Source organism: Rhinoderma darwinii, chromosome 1, assembly GCF_050947455.1.
Source record: "Rhinoderma darwinii isolate aRhiDar2 chromosome 1, aRhiDar2.hap1, whole genome shotgun sequence".
Lineage (NCBI taxonomy): Eukaryota > Metazoa > Chordata > Amphibia > Anura > Rhinodermatidae > Rhinoderma > Rhinoderma darwinii.
Window position 1 is genome coordinate 475,015,807 of NC_134687.1, and position 19,727 is coordinate 475,035,533.

General features: G+C 39.8%; 1 protein-coding gene across 1 annotated transcript in view; it reads right to left on the reverse strand.

Annotated features, from left to right (window-relative positions):
- Nucleotides 1-4,834: 4,834 nt before the first annotated feature.
- The window catches only part of DNAH10 (dynein axonemal heavy chain 10), a 198,176-nt gene continuing 183,283 nt past the window's right edge, over nucleotides 4,835-19,727 (reverse strand). The window contains exons 72-79 of the mRNA XM_075833733.1: nucleotides 17,219-17,314; nucleotides 14,808-14,979; nucleotides 13,975-14,106; nucleotides 13,075-13,286; nucleotides 12,580-12,747; nucleotides 12,186-12,366; nucleotides 8,534-8,679; nucleotides 4,835-7,101 (exon numbers count right to left, since the gene is read on the reverse strand). Of these exons, the coding sequence (XP_075689848.1) occupies nucleotides 6,955-7,101; nucleotides 8,534-8,679; nucleotides 12,186-12,366; nucleotides 12,580-12,747; nucleotides 13,075-13,286; nucleotides 13,975-14,106; nucleotides 14,808-14,979; nucleotides 17,219-17,314 (1,254 nt within the window). The 3' untranslated portion in view covers nucleotides 4,835-6,954. The remainder of the gene's footprint in view (nucleotides 7,102-8,533; nucleotides 8,680-12,185; nucleotides 12,367-12,579; nucleotides 12,748-13,074; nucleotides 13,287-13,974; nucleotides 14,107-14,807; nucleotides 14,980-17,218; nucleotides 17,315-19,727) is intronic.

Sequence of the window (19,727 nt, forward strand, 5' to 3'; positions counted from 1 at the left end):
ACACGGATGATGGGGGTTATATACAGTAACGATGGGGGTCCCTGTATATTACCCCCACCATCCCTGTATATAAGCCCCATCATGCCTGTATATAACTACCATCATCCCTGTATATAACCCCCATCAACCCTGTATACAGGAATGATGGGGGTTAAAATACAGGGTTGATGGGGGTTATATAAAGGGATGATAGAGGGCTGGTTTATACAGGGATAATGGGGGTTATATACAGGGAAGAGGGCGGGCTGGTGTATGCAGGGATGATGGGGATAATATACAGGGATGGTGGAGGTAATATACAGGGACCCCCATCATCCCTGTATATACCAGCCCGCCATCTTCACTGTATTTCTAACCCCCATCATCCCTGTATATATCAGCCCACCATCTTTCTTGTATATAACTGCCATAATCCCTGTATGTAACCCCCATTATTCGTATATATCACCACCCATCATCACTGTATATACCATTGGGGCGAGAACTGTCCGTTCGTTGTGGCGCATGGGCATTGAGGCTAAACATGAAGTAAATGGGGCGGGCGACCAACAGAATGACTGGAACACATATCTACAAAACCAGCCCGTGAGATTGATAGATGATTATCATTCCAGAGAAAGGGAGGTCAAAGCCATTCTGTCTAAATTTTGGCCCATTCTGACACAAGACAACATATTAAAAAGATGAATCTCTCCCAAGCCTTATATTACCTATCGGAGATCGAAAAGTCTGAGAGATACTCTGGTACATAGCCATCATCATGGTACTCAGCCGAGAAATGCCTTTGGATCACGTGGCCAGAAGTGGGGTTGCTTTAGATGTGGTATGATGCACTAATATTGTATCTACGTATACATTTTGGAATTCCACACAGCCGTGATTTTAAAATCACCCAACACATCAACTGTGCCACAACTGGTGTTATCTATTTTCCAGTTCTGCAAGATCTATGTGGGCATGACATCACGCCAATTGAGACGAAGAATCAGAGAACACGTTCTTGACATCGATGCAGCAAAATAATGTTTGGATCCATCTACTCTTAAGAACATTCCGCGCCATTTCAAAATTTTCTACAATTGTGACAGGTCTCTTTTCCAAGCTTGGGGATTTGATCGGACCTTTACCAGCACACCAGGAGGGGATTGGAAGAAACTATTAGCCCAAAGTGAATATAATAGTTTTGTTACCTTCTTGTGATTATTCTTCATCAGTTTTTCCTATGCATTACTCTAGTGGCTCTTGAGCAACGGTTCATCATTTTTTAATAATTTTTATTCTTTCCCTCATTTTGTTTTATTTGGTCATGTCTCCTTTACATTGCAGCTTATGTTTTCTTAGTAATTATATACCTTGATTTTTTTTCTCCTAGGCATGGATTGACGATTTGATCTATGAAAGTTTATGTACATCCACTTTGATCTTAATGCGAACTTCCCGGTTTCTTATTCAGCTTTTTATTCATCTTATACTTTGCACTTTAAAATTATTACGATCAGTGTTTCCCACCTTCCCTTCCCCTATTTTCCCCTTCCCCCTTTTTCCCCATGTTTGTCCTACGGTTATTAAATCTGATTTAATATTTACAATATATATCTTCACTTTTTATGTACATGTTATTGATTTAAGTGTAGGGATTTATAGGGCTATATGGGACATTTATTTGGAGTTGTTTTCCATATTTGTTCATATATTTAGTCACTTGTTTTACATCACTCACATGAACCACGTATGTATATGATTTTATGTCTTGCTTATTGTCACTGTATTGTACTTTGATATATTGTATATTATTATTTTAGTTTGATCTTTTTTACTTTAGTTTTTATTACGAACCACGTTCAATTTATTGCCATTATACCTTGTCTGCACTTTAAACAATTTTGATCAGTGTTTTCCTTCCTACCTTTCCTTCCTCTCCCTTTTCCCTTGTTTGTCCTACTGTCATTTGATCTGATATAATATTTACATTAATATGTTTACTCATACTTTTTATGTATATATACATGCTATTGATTTAAATGTAGGGATTTATAGGGCTATATACGGCATTCATTTGGAGTTGCTTTCCATTATTGTTCATATACTCAGTCACTTATTTTGCATTATTCACATGAATCACGCATGTGCATGATTTCATCATGATGTCTTGTTTACTGTCACTGTATTGTACTTTACTGGTATATTGTATATTACTATCTATTGTCTGTTAGCCTTTCTCACTTTGGTTCATTATGAACTATGTTGCTGTGTTTGCTTTGTCTCACTTTTTCGATCCTTTCCCACTTTCACTTTATTATATTATATTACACCTTTGTAATAGCAAACTTTGTTTGCCCGCTATATGCCATCTACATATTGTCTTTTATATTTAATTTCATTCCTTTCCTGCTTTCCCCCTCCCTCCCGGATTGTGCCTGCACTGCTGTCATTCCTGTGCATGCCCCGTTCGGCTTGGAGGTATTCCATTCCCTATCATTGTTCGTACGACAATAATTTTTCAGTCCCCGCCCCCTGTTATTGTTGGATGCACTGTCCGACCAATTACTTATGTTTTCCTCTTATGATGCACTTCTGCCTTATTCCTGTACCGGATGCAGTATGTAAGGTCTTCTCGTTGCCCTTCTTCCGGTCTTAGCATTTCACTGATACTCACTTCATCCAATCTCTGTGGCTTTTACATTTATTGCCGGTCTCACTTTGTTTTTACAAAGTACTCTATTGGTTATGTGGTTTGACTGCATTTAACTAGACCATTTCCGGTCTGTAATCATGATCGCTCTAACCATGCCTCAAGTAAACCAAATTAAACTAAGATTTTTAGGCATATATATAATACCTTATTTTCCAATTGAGCCATTATCTCTCCCCCTGACGAAGCCTGGTGGCAAAACGCGTTGGGTGTAAGTGGGCTCCTGGAACATCGCTACTCTTTACTCATTGTGTATCTGCATGGTCTGTTACTTGTTTTTCATTTCTTGGTTACTTTGCCATTACTGTCTATCTACTATGATGGTCAATCTCATTAGTTCTAAATTTGTCTCCTGACTTACCCTTGCTGATTATCTACAATGTGCTATACTGTGGTATAGATGTTATGGCCAGTAGCCCACTCAGTACTTCCTCACTGTGTGGACTCTTTTTAAGTTTTACTTTGATGCTACAATTTGTATTTTTAATCATGTCTCAATAAAAAACTTTTATTTGAAATGTTTGGGTCATTTAACACTGAACATTCGCATTGGTGTTTAACACCGGTACATGGCAGAAGTCCATTGGAGTCTGAAAATATGCGCCAAGACACACAGCCTGGAGGAGCAGAGAGGACTCCTCCACTTGTTATTGGAACAGGGTTAGATGAGTATGTATTTTATCATTTTTATTAGGCACTATTGGGCCATTATACTGTGTGGGGACAGCTGTGGGGTATTATTTGCGTGGAGGGCAGCTATAGGGACTTTATACTGTGTGAGGGCAGCTATAGGGACATTATACTGTGTGGGGGCAGCTAAGGGGGTAGTGTCTGGGGGCATATTATATACAGTCGTATACAGCAGGCTCAGGGGACCTATATTAATTCAATGAGGTGACATGTAAAAAAAGGGGTGTGGCCTAAAAAATGATCACTCGGAATCGAGGTTATACGTTCAATTAATCGTGTTTTTTATTTAGGTCAGCTCACCCAGCCTTACTATATGCCTAGATGTATTTCTCAAGGGGTTTAGTTTGCCAAATGGAGTCACTTCACAGGGGTTTCCACTGTACTGGTATGCCAGGGGCTCTGTAAATGCGACATAGCGCCCAGAAACCAATACAGCAAAATCTGCTCTCCAAAAGCCAAATGACGCGCCTTCCCTTCTGAGCCCGACTGTGTGCCCAAACAGCAGTTTATGACCATATATGGGCTATTACCGTACTCAGGAGAAAATGCTTTACAAATGTTGGGGGGGGCTTTTTCTCCTTTATTCATTGTGGAAATTATTTTTTATTCGCTAAAACTACATCTTATTGGATAAAATGTCATTTGTCATTTTCATGGCCCAATTCTAATAAAATCTATGAAAAGTTATGGGGTCAAAATGCTCACAGCACCTCAAGATTAATTTAATGGGGGGGGGGGTTCGTTTCCAAAATTGTGTCTTTTTGGAGGTGTTTCCTATGTTTTGGCACCACAAGACACCTCACATGGTGCCTAAAATATATTCTAATAAAAGAAGGTCCCAAAATCCACAAGGTGCTCATTCATTTTTGAGGCTTGTGTTGCAGTGTGAAGTAGCACACTAGGGCCACATCTCGGATATTTCTAAATACTTCAGGGTAATATATATTAAGTTGCATTTTTCAGTTAACACTTGCTGTGTTACAGGAAAGAAAGATTAAAATTTAATATCTCCAAAAAAATTACATTTTGAAATGTTACCTTAAATTTTCATTAATTCCTGTAAACTGCCTAAAGGGTTCAGAAACTTCTAAAATGCTGTCTTGAATACTTTGAGGGGTACAGTTTTTAAAATGGAGTGATTTGTGTAGAGTTTCTGACATATAGACCCCTTTAAAGCCACCTAAGTACTGAACTGGTCCCTAAAAAAAAGGTTTTGGAAATGTTCTTGAAAATGTGAGAAATTGCTGCTAAAGTTATAAGCCTTGTAATGTCCTAAAAAAAATTAAAGGGCGTTAAAAAAAAATTATACAAACATAAAGTACACATATAGTAAATGTTAATTAGTAACTATTTTGTGTGGTATAACTGCATTACAAACAGATACATTTAAATTTCGAAAAATTAATATTAGTATAATAAATACTGAATATATCTAACAAATTTTACCACTAAAATAAAGTACAAATGTTCTCAAAGTTGCTTGGATAAGTAAAAGCGCTACAAAGTTATAACCACAAAAAGTGGGACATGTCAGATTTGAGAAAAAAATTAGGCTCTGTCAGAAAGGTCAAAACTGGCTGCAGCGGGAAGGGGTTAAATTACATCATGCATGGAATACCCTCTAAAACTGGGAAAGTGGTGCTACCCCATTTTGGCCATACACTTAACCGAACAAACTTATAGTCATAGAAAATAATAATTATCTCTATGGTACTAAACACAAGCGATTATGTACAATGGAAATCTGCTCCATCGGTCAGAACACTCATCCTTTATGGTTAACAATGTTTCTGTGTTAGTGGTACATTCTGCCATTGGATCATTTACTTTACTATTGTCCAAGTAAATTGCATGTGAAACAATATAAATGCACAAAATTTCCCCCGATATAAACTGTTATATATTGGTTAAATTGTTCATAATGTGGAAAATATATCCAAATATTGCTCATGCCATAAAAAATACAGCACTGTAAAATGAGGCTCTTTAATGACTACCCTAAAAAGTTGTATTGGGAGTCATTAAGGGGTTAATGAAGGTCTTCCCAATTAGGTCACTGAGAAAACATCCAGTGAAGGTGAAATGTGTCATTGAAGATACTAATAACCGTCTAACATCCTCATGTTTTACACCTGGGAGTACAGATATAGTTTTCGCTCTCCTACATAAAAATACAGATACACTTGTTTAACATCTCATTCCAGTATCCTGGTCAATAATATGGAGTTGATCCCCCCCTTTACCCTGGGCAGAATTAAGGTTGGCAGAGGACCCTGGGCAAAAATTTGGGCCCACCATCCCATTGGAGATCTAGCAGAGAAATTTGACATATGTACCTTTTGGAAAGGTGGTATCCTTTGACATATCGCCATGTTGAAAGTCCATGAGCTCTTTGGCATGACCCATTCTACTCTTTTATTGTTGGACTAATGAGCTTGTATGGCTAGGTTGGGTTCTCACCCGCAATTTTTTTTCACATTTTTTGTTTTGGTTTTCTGCATCTGTTAGCAATAAGTGTGTTACATTGGCTGTACTAGGGGTGGCCATACACGATGCCGGCTATGCCACGGTACTTGCTGTGGGATGAGAACTGTGTGATTTTATAATGCTGTTGTCAGCCATGCAGCTTGTACAGGTAAAGCACGTTGAAACAATAGAGCAACTACCGCAGGTCGGCAATATTGGGTACGGGCACCCTAACGGGCCCTGTAATAAATACTGATTCTTCTGGGTAGATTTTATTGCAATGCATGACATACTGTAATCAATCTCATTATATAAAACTGTACTCATATCTAGTGTTTTCTAACAGACCAGAGACAAGGTATTTTCCCTACAAGAGATGTCTAAGATAAAAATCCCTTATAGGCGGTCATTAAAATGGAGGACAGAATATAGAATGTATCTATCACATAACCACTAATAATTGAAAATAAATTTCACTGTGGCGTACTTTCCTGGAATCCATTTCATCCTGAATGGGATAGTAGTGAAGATAAAGTTGCCATTCCCATATATTCTACTACAAGGGGAATGCAGTATCAATTTATATTTCTGGATATCTTCTCTTATGTAAAACTTAATACAGTAATAAGTACATTTACAAGCCATAATTTATTGAAGTGTTTAGATTTGCATTTATATAAATGTATAAAGGTTTAAAGGGGTTGTCCACTATCGGACAACTGATGACCTATCCACCAGATAGGTAATCAGTACATGATCTGTGGGTGTCCGACATCCGGAACCCACACCGTCAAGCAGCTCCGGCTGCCTCTGGGCACCGGACATACATGCCGGAAGCAGTTGGCTCCGTCCATGGAATAGGAGCAGAGCCGCTATGCTATGTACGGAGCCAACTGCTTCCGGCTCCGCACATCGCATAATGTGCCATAACATCCGGTGCCCGCAGGCCAACGGAGCGGCTGAACGGTGCGGGGTGCGGGTGTCTCACTTGCACCAATGATATACTGATGACCTATCCAGTGGCTAAGTCATCATTTGTCCAGTAGTGGACAACCCCTTTAACAAGAAAAATATATCTTTTACAATGTTTGTTTCTAAAATATAATCTAATCAGAGTTAAGTGTAAGACAGACGCCTTGCAGCACCCAGTGTGAGATGTGTTTCGTTGTAAAAAGATCCGCTTCAAACACCAGACCAACTCCCATAGCATTCCTCCTCATTGATGTAGTGTAAACTGGGGTCCTGAATGTGTTCTGAAAAACACAATACAGTGATGAGAGTTACATGTAGCAATATGTTACACTGCACCGTAGAAAGAATACAACAGTCTCATAGGTTACCCTTAACAGAGCAGGCACATAATGTTCTCACACTTTGTGATATATGTTCTATTAAAATTCTACTGTTTATGGCGACTCCATAGGACCAATGGTGTGGGGAGGCAGAGAAGAAGCCCAAAATCTATCCAGCTGCGTCCTTACCTGCAGCTTAAAAGATGTTTAGATGTGGTGGCAGGTTCTATTACTAGCCACTTAAAGTCATTTGGCACTTGCAAAGACTATTAATTCAATTATTACAGTGGCCAGCTTTGGTATTTGCTGGAGATTAACTTCCCCTGCTATACTAACCTATGGGTGGCACAATGAGAAGTTGTATAGGAAGTCTCTAACATCCTATAAATTTCAACATTGCAACCATGATTCAGAAATGTGGGTGTTACACAGTCAATGAGTTAAAAAATAAGTCAATTAAGTTCAGCTTTTTATACTAACAAAACCTAGTTGATGCAGAAGGCAGAAGGTAGAGACCAGTTTGCCATAGAGTGGAAAAATCCCTTCCCGACCGAACTGATATTCAGATCTCTGGATCAACATTCCCCCAGTAATCCTGTATGTTGTGTTTTTCAAGGAATATGTCTAACCAATCTTCCCACACTTTGCCAGCTCGTACTAAAATTAGTTTAAAGCATGTTCCATATGCTTACAGTTCAGACCGTAAAGTAATGGTTACATATTTTGTGATCAGGTATGTGTCCGTATATGTAACTGAATGTGTATCTTTGTACATTTATTTATATGTCTGTGTGTATCGTAGTACATGCTTGTGTGATTTCCAGTCCTAAGAAATTGATGGCCTACCCTCAGGATAGGCCATCAACATTTCATCGGTCGGGGTCCGACTCCCGTCACCCCTTACCAGTCAGCTGTTTTGAAGGGGCCGCACCGCTCGTACGAACGCGGCTTCCCCGTCATTTCCTATACTAGTCACACTGTGAATCGCCGACACACTTGTAGTAGTGGTTCAGAGTATTACAACCTTCTCCCATTGAAGTGATGGGAGAAGGCGTTAATACAGTGAACCGCCGTTACAAGCGTGTCGGCGATTCACAGTGTGAGCAATATAGGTAATGAAGGGAAAGCAGCGCTCGTACGAGCGGTGCGGCCCCTTCAAAACAGCTGATCGGCGGGGGTGACGGGAGTTGGACCCCGATCGATTAAATATTAATGGCCTATCCTGAAGATAGGCCATAAATTTCTTAGGACTGGAAAACCCCTTCAAGTATGTATATGCTTGTGTGTTTGGTGATGATATTACCACAGAATAGGTCTCATTCTAAATTTGAACCTCTATATTCAAAAACACAAAGATGAATTGTATCAACTGGGCTATCATATGGCTACTTACCTGTAGTTTGAGACGATGAGCTTCAATTGGAATAACCTTTAATACAGGCAACTCCACTACTAGCACTTTGGGTTTACATTTAACTAAACAGGATTTCTCAATGTCCCAGTCAGCTCCTTCCAGGTAAAGGCCAGAAATAAAGCATCCTGCACAAAGTGGAAAAACACAGAACAGTCATGTAAAATATATTCTGAACTTACGCAATGCACGACAAGGCTACATGCACACGTTGCGTATTTTTCTGCGGAAAATACGCAAGCAAAACCGCAAGAAATTCGAAGGAAAAAACGCACCTGACGGTGTGTTTTTGATGCGTTTTTCGGTGCGCTTTTTACGTTTTGCTGCATAAATCGCAGCGTTTTCATGCTGCGGGTTTTGCTGCGTATTTCTGTAGAACTACTGTGATAGAATTTGCAAGCGGGATCGCGAGATAAATTGACATGCCGCGGTTTTGAAAATACGCACAATAGGTCAATTTAGGTCCCGAAAAATACCGCAGTTTCGCCGCACGTAATACGCATCGTGTGCATTGACTCTAAAGGGTACCCACTCATGTACAGATATTCTGAAGCAAAATCTGCATATTTTACTTGTGGATTTTACTGTAGATTCACACCACATTTCACACTCCAGTGATTTTTATTTATTGCGTCTCTGTAAAGTACACTCGGTAAAAGGTCATCCTCTTACCGGGCACCTTGTTGCTAAAATATCCCGGCCACAATTATGTCACGTGACCGCACTGTGACCGGCCGATTCCTACAGAGTCTGCTGTGTGGACCAGAAGTCTCTTTCTCTATGCATTCCTATGAGACACTCAATTTGAGTCCCATAAAAATGCATAGTGAAAGAGACTTCCGGTCCACACAGCAGACTCTGTAGGAATCGGCCGGTCACAGTGCGGTCACGTGACATAACTGCGTATTTTCCATCCGAAATTCTGGCCGTAAAAAACACAGCAATCCCGCAGTGTGTGGACAAACCCTAAATTCTTATCAAAGCTCTTTTTAGAACTACATGCAGAGATGACTTTATGGCGAGACAACATGGGGTGGCAGCTGCATTCTCTAAACTATGCCCACATGCAGTGGCAAATGGCCGTACGATCGCTATATGTGTTCTCACTCTTTGGCCTTTATTGTCAGAGCATAGTTATGATTTAATCAAGTAAACGGTGCATTCCACTGGCCTGCATGTTTAATGGAAAGTAATCAAAGATTATAAATCAGGTAAATGCAAAAATAGCAATCCCCTAAATAGTCTTCTTATTTGAACGGTTCCTTTTTACCCCTTCCCGACTTCTAACGTACTATTACTTCATGGCAAGCAGGTTGTTACCACAAACTAATGTACTAGTATGTCAGAGTGATGTATGCGGTTGCTGGCTGTATTATACTGCCGACACCCCACTCTGACAGCCGGGATTGGAGATAATTCTGATCCCGGTCGTTTAACCTCTAATATGCCGCAGTCAATGCTGACTGTGGCATCTAATAAGTTAGACAGATCGAGGTGGTTCTCTCTGTCACCCCAGCAGTGCCCCCAAAACCTGCCAATGGGTTGCCACAGAAGCCAGGGGCCTAACAGTGGCTCCCAGATCTGCCATCTTTGTACACTTATTAGACTTTTACACCGACAGCCATAATACCTGGCAATACAAAACTAGTGCAGTTAGGAATCAAATGATCACACGGTCACGTCATAGTTACATAGTTAGTACGGCTGAAAAAAGACACATGTCCATCAAGTTCAACCAAGGGATGGGAAAGGGGAAGTAAAAAATGTCTACACATAAGAGCTTATATTTTTTTGTTCTAGGAAATTATCTAAGCCTTTTTTAAAGCCATCTACTGTCCCTGCTGTGACCAGCTCCTGCGGTAGACTATTCCATAGATTCACAGTTCTCACAGTAAAGAAGGCTTGTCGCCTCAGCAGGTTGAACCTTTCTTTTTCCAGACGGAGGGAGTGCCCCCTTGTTTTTTGAGGGGGTTTTACATGGAACAGGATTTCACCATATTTTTTGTATGTGCCATTAATATATTTATATAAGTTAATCATGTCCCCCCTTAGTCGTCTTTTTTCAAGGCTAAATAGGTTTAGTTCTTTTAATCTTTCCTCATAACTTAGATTCTCCATGCCCCTTATTAGCTTCGTTGCTCTTCTTTGTATTTTTTCCAACTCCAGGGCATCTTTTCTATGAACTGGAGCCCAGAACTGGACTGCATATTTTAGAGGAGGCCTCGCTAATGATTTGTAAAGTGGTAATATTACATCCCTGTCCCGCGAGTCCATGCCTCCTTTAATACACGCCAATATCTTGCTGGCCTTTGAAGCGGCTGATTGACACTGCATGCTGTTATTGAGTTTATGATTTACAAGTACACACAGATCCTTCTCAACAATTGACTCCCCCAGTGTAGCTCCCCCTAGGACATATGATGCATGCAGGTTGTTGGTACCCAGATGCATAACTTTACATTTATCTACATTAAACTTAATTTGCCAAGTGGACGCCCAAACACTTAGTTTGTTTAAATCCGCTTGCAATTCACAAACATCTTCCATAGTCTGAACTATATTGCATAGCTTGGTGTCATCTGCAAAAATAGAAATAGTGCTATTAATCCCATCGTCTATATCATTAATAAATAAGTTGAATAATAGTGGTCCCAGCACTGAACCCTGGGGTACACCACTTATAACCAGGGACCAGTCAGAGTAGGAATCATTGACCACAACTCTCTGGATACGGTCCTTGAGCCAATTCTCAATCCAATTACAAACTATACTTTCTAAACCTATAGTCCTTAATGGGACTAAAAATAAGACCAAAAAAAAAAAAAAGCTGGAAAAACACTTTTTTTCCCCTTGCAAACGCCTGTATTATCACCAAAAATTGATGTCTAAGATGTTATTTATCCCACACAGGAAAAAAATCCAGAAAAACCAAGAGAACAATGACAGAATTGCTGTTTTTAGTTAATCCCTCCTCCCAAAAATGGAATAAAAAGTGATCAAAAAGTCTAATGTCATAAGGTACCAATGAAAGCTACAAGCCCTCCCACAGCTCCGTTGATAGAAAAAGAAAAATGATGGGTCTTTAAATGCAGCGACCTAAAAAACATTTAGCAAAAATTGTTTTTATTGAAGAAAAATCTAAAAAACAATATCAATTTGGTATCGCTGTAATAATAATCTCCCGCAAAATAAAAAATGGCGGAATTGCTGGTTTTTTTTCGTTCTCTTTAAAAAAGCTAATAAAATGTTTCCAATACATAACCCCCAAAAAATCATGAGTCTCGGAAGGCAGGGATGAAAACACCCAAAAAAATGACCGCGTCAGAAATATCAAAACTGGTTGCGGTGGATAGGAGTTAAAAGCAATGTTTCAATAATACAGCAAGCAACCACTAGAAAATTCAAACAATACCTTATAGCCAGTCATCCGTATTATTGGAATGCAATCAATAATAATAATAATAATAATAATAATTGCTGCAGGTGTGACCAATGGAATCTGCTCCATCATATTGGACCCTACTGACTTCTAACAAAGGGCTACCATGTTCCACAGGGAGCTGCAACCTGTTCAGATAGAGTCAGACTTTTCTTTATCTTCCAATGCTATTGGAAAATGGTCTCTAATTCCTACCTTGTCCAGGTCTCTCAGTGACCTCCTCAGCTGTACGGAACTTTGTAACTTGAGTGTACAATGTAGAACGGTCAAGTGGCCATCCATTCTTTCTGCAAGTAGCTTGAACAAGAGCGGTCAGGTAGGACTCTGGGATATGTAACCCGGAAAGCCACATGACATTTGGCTCACCCTCATTTACCTGCGGGAATGAAGATGATTACCGTCATTGTGTTACCCATAGAAATATACTGAGAAGAACTTCAAAACAGTAATAAAATAAGATGTATGGTGTATAGTGCGATGTGTACTCCACAGGTATCTACATTGACGAATGCAGACAATGCAAATACTTATATAGATAGTAAGTACTGATGGAATCATTCACAGAGTATTCAAGAATGTCATATCATACCCATGATGTGTACTGGTTATAGCGTATCCTGAAGTGAATCATCCAATTTCCCAAAGACTTTAGGGTATCAGGAGCCAGTCTTCTCCATATGCTTGGAATCTGCCCATTAAATAGTGCTCGAGCCACCTCATCTAACTCACTGCTCATTCCAACTTCCCCAGCCAAAGCCTGTGGACATAGAAGAACAGAAACTACTGACTAACTGGAGAGAACCTCTTCTCATGACTTACAGGTGATGTTTCTTCTTTCATACACAAAAATAAATGTTTGATGGATGAAATAATTGTCTGGGGGGACTGGAGATTTATAATTTGCATTATTCCTATCTGAAGCAATGATTACCATATTAAGAGTTGATCCTAGACTAGGAAACAAAGTGTCAACGTTTTTATAGTCAAAAACATGTCTAAATATAAATATATAGTAATAACCTAACACAAAACTTCATAAGGGTAATGGGTTAGGTAAGATAGCACCATGTTACATTGTACTCACCCTCTGAAGTTCATATAGAGACCTGGACATACGTATGATCAGCTTGTTAAACCTCTCCAGTTCCTGCAATAACACCACTGTGGTTGGTGATATTTCCAGCCCGACATTTTTTCTAATTTGGTCCAGATCAAATACTTGCGGCAGCTTGCTCTCAATGTCCTTTGCCACCTGCCCGATGAACTCATCCCGGCTTATACCTGTGCTCAATTCACCTGTAGAGATATTAAAGCAAGGTTTTACACGTGGCAAGGATGGAGATATGGTTGGTCAGATGTGGTCTACTTAGGGTTTGGACAATTAACTTCTAAACATAACTTCATTGTTTAGTTGTAATCATGCAGATGGTGGGAATGTTAAAGAGCCCCTGTCAGTGTTTTATGTTATAACCAGTGTTATCTTGTAGTACATTCTCATGGAAGTATGGCGTGAATTGTACCCCTATCTTTGAAGAAGATTATAAATAAGGGGGAGTACAGACGCAACGGAAAAGTAATCTGGTGATATATTGGCGCAAGTCTGTAACATGCAAATTTTGACTTGCAAAGTGTGAAATACGCTGCAAAAATCCACAGCAAATCCATGTCATAATAGGCATAGGCATATTGTGTCTTTTCTGTGCACAGTTCACAACAAATTCACCGTGTTAATGTGGCCTAAGCTAAAGCTTGTAAACTTGTTCAGTGAGAATTTTAGAGAACTGTAGATAAACACCCATGTCTTTCAATGGGAGTACATCAATAAAAAAAAAAAATGACTGCAAAAATCGCAAAAAAAAAAAGAAAATGCACCGTGTGAACCCAGCCTAAAGGTTTTTAAGAATAATATAATGAAACTGACATATGTAACACCTGTATATACAAAATGAAACCACAGACAACTTGGTGACCCCAATATATGGACCTGTTTGTGGCTGCAGTTCCAGGAGGTGAGACCACATATCCCGAGCGGCCTGAGTGTAGTATCCAATTTCAGCATTTGGATGCAGGCCAAACACTTCAGGGGTGTTTGCAAGGGGGAGCGATTCAATTTCCCCTGTTAACCAAAATAAATACGTGAAATTGTAGCAGGAACATTGATAAAAAGACGCATGATTTGATGACACATAATAATTTGTACGTTTTCTATTCCTTATATGGTAGTTAATCAGAGTATTGAAGTAATACCGCCCCATATCCTTCTTTTTCTCCAAACTCTGGATGTAGGGAAAAGCATATTGGGAGGGGCTCAATTGCTTTTCCTTGCTGATGTTTTCCATTGATAAGAGCAGGGAAAAGAATGAATGATATGAAGTCTACACTAAGGCTGGGTTCACACGACCATGTTACGTCCGTAATGTACGGAACGTATTTCGGCCGGAAGACCCGGACCGAACACAGTGCAGGGAGCCGGGCTCCTAGCATCATAGTGATGTACGACGCTAGGAGTCCCTGCCTCTGCGTGGAACTACTGTCCCGTACTGTAATCATGATTACAGTACGGGACAGTTGTCCTGCAGCGAGGCAGGGACTCCTAGCGTCGTACATAACTATGATGCTAGGAGCCCGGCTCCCTGCACTGTGTTCGGTCCGGGTCTTCCGGCCGAAATACGTTCCGTACATTACGGACGTAACATGGTCGTGTGAACCCAGCCTAAGTGATATGAGCCACTTACAAGGTGATACTAAAGATCAAGCTTAATCTCTTGCCCTAATATTATATACAAATAATTTATTAATCTTTTTAACAAATCTTACCAACAAAGTCATCTTTTTTGTCTCCACTTGGAATTTTGTAATCAACGTCGTCATTTTTATAGAAATGGAACAATTGGAATGTGTCAAATATAAAGTCGCCCAAATATTCATCCATGTAGATGGTTAGAATCCGGCGGTCAAAGCTGTCAATGGCCCTTCCCCCATACATGACCTAAAGAGATACACAGGTGTTGACTAAATAGTATCAGTAGCTACGACATTCCTATAACTCCTACAATATGGTTGATCTAGGGAAGTAGTTTGACTGCCAGTTCAGAGTTGGGATGGAATAACCGTACCCCTTTCAACCAAAATCGTCACAATGAAAATATTTTTGGGGTAAAAATACAGAATCATGATCCTCTGCACCAGGCTACCACATTGACACATATTCTTCTTCCATTTTCAGTTGTTCTGCTCCACTCAAAAACATTTCAAGGTGAGTACTTTCTATCATTCTAAATATCAGTGTAGTTATAGAAACAATTGTGGAAGTCATTTTGTCAAGCATCAGTTGCTGAAAAGAACACAAATTGTAAAATGCAAATGAGACAATGAGGTATATATATATATATATATATATATATATATATATATATATATATATATATATATAGTTCAAATAGATGCAAAAAACACAGCACTCAATATAGACTGGAAATCAGGCCATGTGCACGTTACAATAGTAAGGATGAATCAACTCCTTGGAATGAATTAGCAGGAATAAAGAGCAAGTAACGGCACCAGGACTTCAGTGTTGGGGAGATGTTGGTTTATTCACCACCAGGTGGAAAGAATGAGCGACGTTTCGGTTCACACCTGAAAGGTGAGAAAGCTTGAGAAAGGTTCAGGTGTGAACCGAAACGTCGCTCATTCTTTCCACCTGGTGGTGAATAAACCAACATCTCCCCAACACTGAAGTCCTGGTGCCGTTACTTGCTCTTTATTCCTGATATATATATATATATATATATATATATATATATATATTTTTTAGGAAAGCTGGAAACAGATTCCAAAGTCAAGGAGAAAGTAAAGTGTTTTGCTTGCCCTCTCTGAGTAAGAAAAAAACCACCCGGAGATGTAAAATCGAAAAGATCTGGGTTGTGTGAACCCAGTCCGGCTGACTGCTATTAAATGCTACGCATTTGCCTTAGCCATGAATTTTCGGTATCACTTTAAACTGTTAAAGAGGCTCTGTCACCATATTATAAGTGCCCTATCTCTTACATAATGAGATCGGTGTTGTATTGTAGTTAAAAGCAGTGTTTTTTATTTAGAAAAACAATCTATTTTCACCAAGTTATGAGCGATTTTAGCTTTATGCTAATGACTTTCTTAATGCCCAACTGGGCGTGTTTTTACTTTTGACCAAGAGGGCATTGTGGAGAGAAGTCTATGACGCTGACCAATCAGTGACCAATCAGCGTCATACACTTCTCCCCATTCATGTACTCAGCACATAGTGTTCCTGCGTTATTCACTATGTGCAGCCACATACTCACACATTAACGTTACTGAAGTGTTCTGACAGTAAATAGACATCACCTCCAGCCAGGACGGGATGTCTATTCACAATCCCGACACTTTGGTAACGTTTGTGTGGGACTTACAGCACAGCAAGCATAATCTCGCGAGATCACGCTGTAAATGACAGTTTACAGCGAGGTCACGCTTGCTGTGCTGTAAGTCCTACACAAACGTTAGCGAAGTGTCGGGAGTGTGAATAGACATCCTCCCGTCCTGGCTGGAGGCAATGTCTATTCACTGTCAGGACACTTCAGTAACGTTAATGTGTGTGTATGTGGCTGCACATAGTGAACAACGCAGGATCACTATGTGCTGAGTACATGAATGGAGAGAAGTGTATGATGCTGATTGGTCAGCATCATATACTTCTCTCCACAACGCCCACTTGGTCAAAGGTAAAAACACTCCCAGTTGGGCATTAAGGAAGTCATTAGCATAAAGCTAAAATCACTCATAACTTGGTGAAAATAGATCGTTTTTCTAAATAAAAAAACACTGCTGTTACCTACATCACAGCACCAATCTCATTATGTAAGAGATAGGGCACTTATAAGGTGGTGACAGAGTCTCTTTAAACAAACATTACCCAATGTATAACTATTTTTGCACTGCCCTTAAGTCCCCTTGATGTAAATATCTATAGTTATTTCAATACATATCTCTAACAAAGCTCCGAAATATTTGCAATGTAAACGTAAGACAACCCTATTCTGGATTTGGGGGGATGCTGCTGACTAGCATGCTAGGAATATAGCTGTCATGTCTAATTCCATGGGATTTCCAGGAAGCTGCATGAATAACCTTTTAGTGAGTTATTTCTAAGGCACTTAATATAAATCAATGACAGTAAGAAAATAGCTGCAGTGCAAAGACAAACAAACCTCTCCAATAAGATACTTCAGGCTGCCCCAGGGTATCCTGGTATCATGCTGAGTGTAAGCTTTGGTCAGATAGGTGTTTAATATTTCCATGCACACCTGAACAAAACAAAATAGTAAACCTTGTTATAATCCATCACAAAACAATCAAAACATCACATGCCGCAAACTGCGTGAATCTGTATTTTTCTGGAAATCAGAAAAATACATCCGATAAAACTCACACTGACACTTTATACTTTGTTGCTAATCCAATGCCAACTACCAGATTCTCATATAAGAAAAAAAAAGTGACACTGCAGTCTACTTACACTGGGAATGGTTCACTTTTATAGATTTCAATTCTGAAAATGTAACCTTGTTAAGGGGATATAATTTGGAATGTGCGTGTGTGTGTGTGTTGTGGAGCAGAACTTTGCATAAAAGTTCTTTCCACTACAAATTGTAGTTTCACTCAATGCACTGGCTATTTATTTCTGTATATAAAAGTCCATTCTGCATTCATTTTACTTGGGTGGCTAATGAGCAAATGTACTTGCTTTACTAGAGGAGCATTGCAACCAAAGAGGTCATGCATGTGACCGTATTACTGCTCCATGCTACCTCTGAGTTGTAGGAGCCGTAGGTACGACACCCATAGACTAGTATGGGGTCCTTCTGTACCTCTGTATGCCTATGATATTATATAGAGGCCTACATAGGGTTTTTTAGGTTGAATTCCAATAAAATCTGACAGAAGAACAATTTCTGGCATGATCCAGCGCATGCCATATTGGGGAGTTACTTTCCCCTCGAATCTTCACCTAATGCCGATCACGCCCAGATAGTTTTACACCAAAGAAACATGGATCAGTGTAATTTAGCCACACATTAAAGTACCATATTGCACAGATCCAGTGAGCCATGCCAGGTAGAGATCAAATCGATCTGTCTAATTTGTGAATTGTCCATTCCTGAAACATGCAATTAGTCTGCTATTGGGATCCATTGGGTTAATAGATTTTACATTTAAGGTTTTCTTTTGGGAACTAACAAGAATATTAGACATTGTCTGCTATGGGCTGGTGGATTCACTCATTTCCAATGCGACTATAACCCCTTAAATAGCCATGAGTAGCTGTAAAGCATTATAGAATTGATGAATTATAGTTGCTTTTATGTACAGTTACCAGACACTTTTTCTCCTATACACCATGTTCCAAATTATTATGCACATTGGATTTAAGTGTCATAAACATTTAATTATTCGTTTTTCAATTAAACTCATGGATGGTATTGTGTCTTAGGGCTCTTTGGATCATTGTAATCAATCTCAGACACCTGTGATAATTAGTTTGCCAGGTGTGCCCAATCAAAGGAAAACTACTTAAGAAGGACGTTCCACATTATTAAGCAGGCCACAAGTTTCAAGCAATATGGGAAAGAAAAAGGATCTCTCTGCAGCCGAAAAGCGTGAAATAGTGCAATACCTTGGACAAGGTATGAAAACATTGGATATTTCAAGAAAACTTAAGCGTGATCATCGTACTGTGAAAAGATTTGTCGCTGATTCAGAGCACAGACGGGTTTGTTCAGATAAAGGCATAATGAGGAAGGTTTCTGCCAGACAAATTAATAGGATTAGGAGAGCAGCTGCTAAAATGCCATTGCAAACAGGTATTTGAAGTCGCTGGTGCCTCTGGAGTCCTGCGAACCTCAACGTGTAGGATCCTCCAGAGGTTTGCAAGTGTGCATAAAGCTATTATTCGGCCACCCCTAAACAATGCTCACAAGCAGAAACGGTTGCAGTGGGCTCAGAAATACACGAAAACTAATTTTCAAAACGTGTAGTTTACTCATGAGTGCCGTGCAACCCTGGATGGTCCAGATGGATGGAGTCGTGGATGGTTGGTGAATGGCCACCATGTCCCAACAAGGCTGAGACGTCAGCAAGGAGGTGGCGGAGTCATGTTTTGGGCTGGAATCATGGGGAGAGAGCTGGTAGGCCCCTTTAGGGTCCCTGACGGTGTGAAATGACCTCTGCAAAGTACGTAGAGTTTATGACTGACCACTTTCTTCCGTGGTACAAAAAGAAGAACCGTGCCTTCCGTAGCAAAATTATCTTCATGCATGACAATGCACCATCTCATGCTGCAAAGAATACCTCTGTGTCATTGGCTGCTATGGGCATAAAAGGAGAGAAACTCATGGTGTGGCCCCCATGTTCCCCTGACCTCAACCCTATTGAGAACCTTTGGAGCATCCTCAAGCAAAATATCTATGAGGGTGGGAGGCAGTTCACATCAAAACAGAAGCTCTGGGAGGCTATTCTGACATCCTGCAAAGATATTCAAGCAGAAACTGTCCAAATACTCACAAATTCAATGGATGCAAGAATGGTGAAGGTGATATCAAAGAAGGGGTCTTATGTTAACATGTAACTTGGCCTGTTAAGTTTTTTTTTATTGAAAGAGCTTTTGATTTCTCCTGATGCTGCAAATGCAACAAATTACTATTTTAGTTCTCTTTACAA